Source organism: Helianthus annuus, chromosome 4, assembly GCF_002127325.2.
Source record: "Helianthus annuus cultivar XRQ/B chromosome 4, HanXRQr2.0-SUNRISE, whole genome shotgun sequence".
In the NCBI taxonomy this organism is placed as follows: domain Eukaryota; kingdom Viridiplantae; phylum Streptophyta; class Magnoliopsida; order Asterales; family Asteraceae; genus Helianthus; species Helianthus annuus.
The window spans coordinates 191,637,914-191,647,660 of record NC_035436.2 but is presented as its reverse complement, the minus strand read 5'-3'; the positions used below and the strand labels follow the sequence as shown (position 1 = coordinate 191,647,660).

At 33.7% G+C, this 9,747-nt stretch overlaps 1 protein-coding gene across 1 annotated transcript; it reads left to right on the top strand.

Annotated features, from left to right (window-relative positions):
- Positions 1–2,755: 2,755 nt before the first annotated feature.
- On the top strand, positions 2,756–4,538 carry LOC118491180. Its single transcript, XM_035988715.1, has 3 exons — positions 2,756–2,993; positions 3,324–3,403; positions 3,818–4,538. The coding sequence occupies exons 1-3, from the start codon at positions 2,826–2,828 to the stop codon at positions 4,443–4,445; spliced, it is 876 nt and encodes a 291-aa protein (XP_035844608.1). The 5' UTR covers positions 2,756–2,825; the 3' UTR covers positions 4,446–4,538.
- Positions 4,539–9,747: the final 5,209 nt, after the last annotated feature.

The following is a 9,747-nucleotide window of genomic DNA, read 5'->3' as shown; positions in this document are numbered from 1 at the left end:
AAAGTCAAACTGGGTCTGAGTTGACCTACTAGATCTGATTCAGGCCGACGTTGACCTCGTTTTATCGTTTCCGAGTAATTGGCCGGAGTTGAAGAAAATCACCTCGGCAGCCTACCTTAGAGCGATTATTCGGGATACTCGGTCTTGGAGACCTTGTTTTACAACCATGTTAGCTAGTATACACTGGTGACGCTTACCCATGTCATAAACTATTTTTTTTTAATTTAAAAAAAACAAAAAATGTTAGATAAAAATAAACTTTATTGAAATAAAAAAAATGCACAATTCAAAGCAAATTAATAAAAATAAATATGCATAGTTCAAAGCAAATAATAAAAATAAAAAAAAATAAAAAGTTGAAATAAAAAAAATACTACTCCTCGTTTTCCTTCTCTAGGTACAGTAAATTTTGAGCTACAAGATGGACGGCAAGATCATTTCTAAGTAAAAATGTGTATCTTTGTCCATCAACTCCCCAAGAACTCTAGCGTCAAAAACAGGTTCGACGACTTGATCCCTGATGTGCACCGGTGAGAACGAATGCCCGTCATCTTTTAAGATCATATTGTGCAGTATCATGCACGTATACGTCACGCTAATAATCTTGTCCACCGTCATAACACGCATGGGTTTCCTAACTATGCCTTATTTTCCTTTTAGTGCACCAAAAGCCCGTTCAACAACTTTTTCTTGCCCATTCTTGCAATTTCTTGAACTTGTTCATTTAGATCCTTTTCATAAACGTTGACCAAGTAGGGTAGATCTCGTCGGTTAAATAGTATCCACGTTTATATGTATGTCCATTCATTTGAAATGGACACTTAGGTTCGGTTCCATTCCGTTCAGCAAAGTATACTGGAGATTGTTGGAACACATTGATGTCGTTCATTGAACCGGGCGAACCATAATACGCATGCTAAAACCATAAATCTTGTGATGCGACTGCTTCGACCATGACCGTTGGGAATTCATGATCACCTCTCATATATGGGCTTCGTAACCCTGTGGGACACATCCTCCACACAAGATGCGTACAATCAATGCTACCTAACATCCATGGAATGTGATGTTTTTCCTTGTCGTTTTTGTACAAATTCGCTACGCCAGTGCTTGTCGGCCTATGCATGAACTCATAGCCATATAATTGATTCATGGCGCTGCAAAAAAATTGTAGGTGCTCTCGCGAAGTCCCTTAAGAGATTTGTAAGTACTCGTCAGAAGTATTACCTCTCACGAGTTGTTTAATGGCGGATGTAACTTTTTGTATCGACGTAAAACTCTTTTTGTATCGCCCATCTAATCCCTCTTGAAACCATGGATATTGTGCTTCCACATCACCAACAACTTTTCGGAACAATTGTTTCGACATACAATAACGGCAATGGAATGTTTCATGATAATACTTGGGTTCATCAACAAAATAATCATTCATAAGATTTTCGTTACCTTGTACGTCATCACGTTTGACGATTTTTTTGAACGCCCGACGACGTTGACGTGTTTCCCGCTGACGTGTTTCCCGCTTCGATTTCCTCAAGCTTCTCTACGAAATAAAGTAAGCTACTATTGGTTGAAAAATTGTCTTCGAAATCGTTGGGCGATAAGTAAATACCCAAGTCTTCATATGAGTAATTAGCCATTGACAAAGAGATTAATTAGAGTGAAAACGGTATAAGATATGAGTTAGAATGATATGGTTAAAAGTATAAGGGGCTGTTTGTTTACCTCTTAATGAGGCTCTTAATGGTTCAGATCTCTTACTGGTTCAGCACTTAATGGTTCAGACATTTTCCTCTGAATGGTTAAGCACTATACAAAGTCTGAATGGTTAAGACATCTAATCTGAATTGGTCAGACATTTGTCTCTGAACAGTTCAGTATTATACTAGCTCTTAATGGTTCAGATCTCTTACCGATTCAGCACTTACTCAGAAGTTGACAAACAGCCCCTAAATGGTTTAAGATTTAAGTGAAAATGAGATGGTTATTTATAAGATAAATGAATAAATAAAACAATTTTTTTATTGACAAAACGGTCATATAACCATTGGAAAGTCAACATTCGCATCGAAATCATAACATCTCACGCGGCTTCCCCTGCTAGCTACGGGAACCCGCCAGCCATACCCACAAGGGTGGCAACGGTGTTCAGGCACGGCTTTGAACCCGGGCAATTCTTAGCCGCTAGTGCCCCGTCCACTCTAACAGTATAAGTAACTAAGTCACTGATACGTCTAAAATAGAAATAGATATGAAAATAAAAAGTACGTTTCTTAAAAGATAAAGTTTGTAATGTAATGTGAAGCAAAACTCATATGTAGTCAAAATAACCATATTTGCCAAACAACCTTTGGAACAAATGGACTTATGGTAGTAGTAGTAGTAGTAAAAAATATACAATCCGAACATGTAAAAAAAATTGGTTCAAAATAGTAAGACAATAAAACCAATATAAGACCAAAATAACAAACAAAGCATAGGGTCTCAAGTGTAACTTTTAGGCCTTAAAATATAAAAACTTTCATTGTTTCGAGTACTGTGATCCTGCAAACAACCAAAGAGGAGAGAGACCCCACAAACAAAACTCATAAATTTACATTTAACCCTTTCTACACCCTAAAATTCTCAAACCAAAACAACAAAGCAATAAATACATGTACCTCCCGCATTAAAACTTGTACCTTTTTCTATAGTTGTACACTTTAACTCTGTAAAGAGATTATACCCCTATAGATATAGAGAGAGAAAGCTATTTTGGATCTCACCGCTATCACTTTCTATCTCTCTCTCTCTCTCTCTCTCTCTTCGTGGTCTCCATTTTCACCATGAGAATAAGAAAAAATGCAAAAATATCGGCGCTTCTTTACACAAACTCAAATCTTTCAAGTGTTGCTGATCAATGTATGCTCCAGAAGAACTTGTGTCAGCTCAATCAATCTCCATGGGATATTATCACTTTCCCATCTTCAGATTCATCTTCTTCATTCTACCGGGTAACAATAATATCCCATCTTTATCAATCTTTACTTGTTGCTGTTCGATTTCATGAATCAGATATGTGGATACAACAAAACCCATTTGGGAAAACTCCAAATCTTTTGTTTATTTGCTTCTGTTTGTTGTAACAGCCTCTAGGGTTTATGTTAAAATATTAGGGTTTCTGTTAGTAAAAAAGGTGTGAAATTCCAGCATTTTGGTCGTGAATTTCAGCTTAATAAGTTGATTTTTCACATGGGTTTTGTTCGTTTTTCAGATTATGATGATTATTAGCATTGTTATTGCTTCTTTTGATGAATTATCGATGGGTTTCTTGTTTTACACAGTTTGATGATAATGAGGTTAATTGCAACGTTAATGTGGCTGGAAATGGGAGTTCTATTGACTCCATTGGTGGTTTTGAGAGGTAACATTTGAATCTTTTCTTTGAATTAGAACGATTTATGGTTATGTAATTTGTGTATACGATAATTAGGGTTAAGTTGCTCATTGTAGTTAACTGTTCGACCTTAGATTTCATTATGTATAATCTAAGCTTGAATGCATATAGGATAAGTATGATTTTTGTTTGCATTATCGATATCGGTCTTGAAGACAGTTAGCTGATATATCTTGTTTGTTGACAATGTGGTTCAATGAAGAACAATCATATGATGTTTCTAATTGGTTTTCATGTTATAACTTACAACATAAAAGATGAATGGAGACTTATATATGTAATGTAGTTAGTTCTTCATGGTCTAAGTGAAATGTAGGGAAAGTTTGATTCTTTTTCCAATTTGTTGATGTTGGTTTGAGTAAAGATTAATGTTATTGACAGTATGGCTTCCAAGACCTCGGGGTTAGGCGAAAACGATAACGTTAATGGTAGAGATAACGGTTATGAGGAGAATTTAGGGTTTAAGGAGGAAGGAGGGACAAGTGAGATTCAAGAAGAAATTAAGTTATGTGGTATGAGTGATGAGAAAGGATGGCAATGTGGTAGTGTAGTGAAAAATGGCAACACAATGTGTGACCATCATATTACCAAGCTACAAGACCAAGCTGTTTGGACTACTAAGAAAAAGTCTGGGCCGGGCTCTGGGCTCACAACAGGAGCCCGACCTCGCCGGCCCAAGAAACGGCCCACTACCGACCCGCATGAGTTCTACTATTACTCAGGGTTTGGGCCGTCTTGGGGCAAGAAAAGAGGATCAACGTGTACAACTTTAAATGTGGGTAACAAAGCTGCTAGTGTTGCTTCTAATAGCAACACGAGTAGCATCAGTGGTGATGTGGATCTACAAGAAGAGATGGGAAAACGATTTGAACCCGATACGTCTAAAGTGGAGCCCGTAGCATTAGGTAATTACTTGGATGATGAGGATGAAGAAATTGAAAAGGTATTCATTGGGAAAAAGAGAGGGAGGAAACCGATTAAGGAAAGATCATTGAAATCTTTGATGTGATGAAATGCTTGTAATGGTTTTGGATAATGTACTTCTGGATTGTTGTTTGTGGCTCTCAGAAATCAGAATTTTAGCATTTTTGTTACATTGTTTTATCGGGATAATTAATTATTAAAAGCTATAACTATATTATATTGCTTGTTTCTTACTCTAATAGTATAAAAAAATTGACAAGTGAAAATAATAAGAATTAATTAATAAAGATATGATTGCATCAATTCCAGATGGGTGGATTCTTTCTTAAATATTGGTGAACAATATTATAAAGTATTTTTTGAAAATAAAAAGAGTAAGAAGGGTGATTTTTGTAATATTTTGGAACTTTATCGGCACTCGTTCGGGGTGTAGACGTGTAGTTGTCACATGCTTCATGCATGATCCAGCTTTTTATAATTAATTCTCCTTCACTTTAAAGATACATTTAAGTTACACTCATTTTAAATTTTTAAGTATAATTTTAGATTAAAAAAATAGCGTTTTAAATTTTTAAGTATAATTTTAAATTAAAAAAATAGCGTAAAACAACATTTTATGCTACATTATTTAACACATAATGTTCTATGACAAAAGTAAAAAATGTACAACAATAGGTTTTTTTTAGCAAATGTCGTAAAAAATTGTTTTAATATACGTCATACGTGTAGGACTTTACTCAAAACTTTTCTTTCACTTTACTCAAAAACTTTTTGGCAAATGGTACAGTACACATAAATTCGCTTAAGGCAAAGTGAAACAATGATTCAAAATATTCTTCATAACATGAGTTGTTCTTTGAATAAGTGTCTTTGAAGCCCAAGCATGTTCATATGGTAAGGCGAGAAGGATGCTTTCCTCATCTTTCGATCACAACGATAACCACTAAACTCAGAATCTTTTGATGACAAAGTCTTTTGCTAATCTTCCCATCCATTGATGTGTTTGGCCATCCGGTCCTCCATAGTCTTGAAATAGTCCACCTGTATTCATCCTAATGATTCAATTTTAGGGTATAAATAATTAAACTAAGCAACCTTTGGTTTGATAAAAAAGTTTTCGTATTAGCTTTAATTTCGTTATGCATAGTTGGAATATATGCATATATGTTTCTGTAATATCCTACGGGGTAGAGGTAAGACTGTCCACATTTTATCTTTTTCAGACCCTATCTTAGCTTGCTATTGATGAGATTTACTGAGTATGATGATGATGATTCTGTAACATGTGACACAGGCCCGACCCGTAAGGTGTGCAGGATGGGCCACCGAACAGGGCCCAAAAAAGTTCTTATTTTATATATTAATTATATACAAATCAAAATACTTCATATACGTTGATATAGCTCGTTTGGTTGAGCCCTCCTGCATCTGTACATATTTTTTTAATATTTCTTCCACTTAATTAATTAATTAAAGATCAAGTAATTGCTTCTTTGTTGTAATATATGATTTGGTTAGGTTATGTTTTTTTAATGGAAATGGTTATATTAATTCTACTCCTAAACTATACCATTAAATACTAAAAATATTTTTGTATGTTTTTTTTTAAATCTTAAACGGCCTAGATTTATGAAACAAAAACGTTTTTGGGCCTTTTAACAATTTTGGATTTGTGATTTTGTAGCCCAATTTGCCAATTTGTCTGTATTTGAAGGCATGGATATTTGCGAATAGGGTCCAAATTTTTTATCTTGCAAGGGTCAATTTTTTTTTATTGTGATTTTCGGAGACGGCCCTGATGTGACAAGTCATGTTTTAAAGTTTAACTGTCTAAATCTAAAATCCCAAGTGATAATTGTTGAGACCCGTTCAATTAATTTGAACAAGAGCATTTACATTGAAGCCTTCAAATCCTACTTTCTCTATATATAAAGAGAGAAAAAAAAAATAAAGAAAACAACTAAAACTTATTACATTCAAGCCTTTATAACAAATCTATATCTATATCTATACTTATTGTATAATAAAAGAAATCTATGAGTGGACACGTGTGGAATTACTATGCATCCTCATAATTGTTTTCCTACCCCCTTTTTTCTCTAATTTAGTTGATATCCTTTAGGTTTAAATATAACTAGGATGGTGCCAAATGCCGCGCGTTGCGGCGGCGATCTCTAGGTTGTTTATAGTCGGCGGAATTATGGTTGTTTAGGATCTTAATGCATTTACGGTCTTAATGCATACACTATATACAGTTATATGATTTTAAGCGACAGAACCGCCCAAACAAAGCTAAATCCGGCCGGGTTAAGACTTAATGATTTTGTTTACGATTTGATAAACCGAGTTTCACGATTCGGTTACCAAACCAGCCAAAATATTGAAAGAAATTAAAAGCATACTTTTTAAGCTATATAATTTTAAGAAAAAACAATATTTTTTCATTGGATCTTTGAAGTTGGGTAAAATGGTATGCATATAAAAGACATTTTACTTTATTAGTACTAACTGGTTAAAGAAAAAAAAAAGTGAAGAAAAAATTAAGAGCATTAGTAAATTATAATCTACAGGTATTATTAAGAGTATTAGTAAGAGTATTAGTAAGGTATTATGATTGTTAAAAAAATACTTATTAAGCTATATAAATTTAGCAAAAGACAATATTTTTTCATGTAGACAAATCTAACAATTATAATACTTATAACTTATAAAGTAAAATGTCTTTTATATGCATACCATTACACCTAACTTTTGAAATCCAATAGTACTATTAAGTGTTAAAAAAACCAGTCAACCCTCACCATGAACATCCCTAGCTAAAAAGCCTATCTAGAAATCAAAGATGTAAAGCACCTCTTATATATCTCTATGATTGAATCATCCAATTTGGGCAAAGGTTGAACTCATGTAGACAATCCTATCAACAAATTTGAGTAAAACTGAACCATAACATCAAACGGATCAAAACCTGCAGGCACTTGATCTTTTTCTTTAATTTTCTCCACAATAATATCAGCCAAAGTGCGCTGTGGCGTTGCATCCTTGGAGAAGAAACTTCCAGCAGCCTCTCCTCATCATCATTAATTTCCTCCTGTGTTGTTAAAACAAACAATATTTCATTAATGCAGAAATTTAAACTAATACATCTCAATTTGCCTTTTCATTTTTAGGAGTCAGGGCTTGTTGGCTCTCTATCAGACTTAGATGATCTGTCAACTATATTTTCAAAGGTCAGTTTCCTTCAAGTCTTCAACCACAAATCTGCTTGCAATAAATACATTTCTTTTGATTTGACTTTTTAAAATTTAGTATTTTTGTTATGTTAAGAAGTAGTTCTAGTGATGCAATCTTAAAAGTAAAAGCTTGATGTGAACTGAAATAGAAATATGTTCAAATGCTATAAAGCCTCTAGTTGCTGAACTGTAAGTAACATGTAAAGGGTGCAATGTCAGATTGCTGATACTCGTTAAACTGATTTATCATTATCATGTAGTTATTACTTATGATCATCTAACAAAATCTCAAAAACAAACAATTTATAAACAAATTAAAAGTGTAGGATGTACCGGAGACGTAGTGGACAATCCGGTCATACGCCAAAACATCCTATAATCGAACACGAACCGTTGAAATTCAGATCTGCAGCGGTTGAATCGTAGGTTATGCAGATCCCCGATTGAAGGTCCCAAATCGGCAATTCGAAACCCTAGAAAACGAAAATTTTGACAAAATTGAAATGAAATGATGTTATATAGGTTGATTTGATTGTTTGTAGAAGTGGAATTAGTTGATTGATTATGAATGGTAGAAAGAGGAAACCTGGTATAAGGGAGGGAGGATTAGGGTATGGTATGATTAAAAGAGAAAGGGTTGGTAGGAAAGCCCACCGACCTTTCTCTTTAATATTATATTAACTACATACACACCCACCAAAAAAATCATCACTCAGATTGTGTTGCAATTTGCAACAATACTCATGTCAATTTTGCATCAGGAAAAGTAGAGGTAAGCTAGGGTTTCTGTTACAGTTGTAACTACAATTTCAAATCTATCTACATATACGAATATCACTTAACTAACTCAATTAACCTAATCATACATACACAAACTCAAACACCTACACATACAATATGATTAACTGATTACCTGAGTAATAGATTTAGCGAGTGCGTACGGAAGAGTAGACGAAGGATGCGTTTTATCGTGCAGAAGCTTGTACCGGCCTTCAGGAGTTTTGAAGAAGTTTTTGAGACCGAGAGATTGAGCGGCGGTGTTGGAGGAAGAAGAAGCGGCGGCGACGACGGTGGTGGTGGTAGAGGTGGCGCCGTTACTGATCATGGCGGCGATGACGGAGAATGATTGGAAGATGAAGGTTCGGTCATGGCGATCGGGAAGGTTGAGTGAAGATGCAGACTTTGGCAGATGTGTCGAAGACAATGACACAACAAAAAAAGACAACATTTCTTAGGGGCAGTTTTGTCTGTTTGGTTGGTCACCGACCTTTGTATTTAAGAGTATATAAATTTATATATTTTCTAACTGATAAGTCATAAACAATAATTATAGATAAGTTTTATTTTTTTTTTACCTATTCTTTAGGTCTAATTATTATTTATATATTTTCTAATTGATAAGTGATAAGCCATAATTATCGATATTGTTTATATATTTTTTAACTAAATTCATTTTATTACTTTACAAATTTCATAATGTTATTAAAATTCTTAAGGTTATGTTTTTCTTTTATATTCATACTAAAGAAAATTCAATTCATTCATGATTTTATTATTATTATTATTATTACCTCCGTGGTAAATGTATTATTAGTAATATGTAGTTCTAAAATCAGGATGTTACACAAATGAAACTACATAAAAGATAATCGGCTTAAACCTAACGCTATCATAAAGTGTGATAAATGTGTTACTTAGAAATTATCTAACAAACCGCATAAAATACTTTTATTATTATTGTTGTTGTTGTTAGTATTATTATTATTATTATTTGCATCATATATTAATTATATTTATTTTTTTCAACCCGTAGCTGTAACCTAGTAACATGCTATACGAAACTAAATTGACCCTCTATATATGAAAGCTTATTATTCATCGATCTATACATTGTGTATAAAACAAAATGAAAATAATAAAATAACTGTTTTTAAATAAGATAGAAAGTCGAATGTAAAATGCTTTTAAAGATAAAGTAATGTTAAAAAAAAAAATAATAATAATAATAAACAAAGGTTTAGAAAATACTGTTTTCCGGACTATAATGCTTTTAAGAGCCACCTAAATTCAATTTGAGCCTCACGTGAACAAAACTCGATCCGAATAATCATTCAACCCGACCCGAAAGCAAGAATATAATGTGCATCAGCCAGC

Coding starts and splice junctions, on each gene's coding strand:
- LOC118491180 (XM_035988715.1), top strand. CDS start 2,826: ATGAGAATAAGAAAAAATGCAAAAATATCGGCGCTTCTTTACACAAAC. Junction 2,994..3,323: donor CATCTTCTTCATTCTACCGG/GTAACAATAATA, acceptor TGTTTTACACAG/TTTGATGATAATGAGGTTAA. Junction 3,404..3,817: donor TCCATTGGTGGTTTTGAGAG/GTAACATTTGAA, acceptor TGTTATTGACAG/TATGGCTTCCAAGACCTCGG.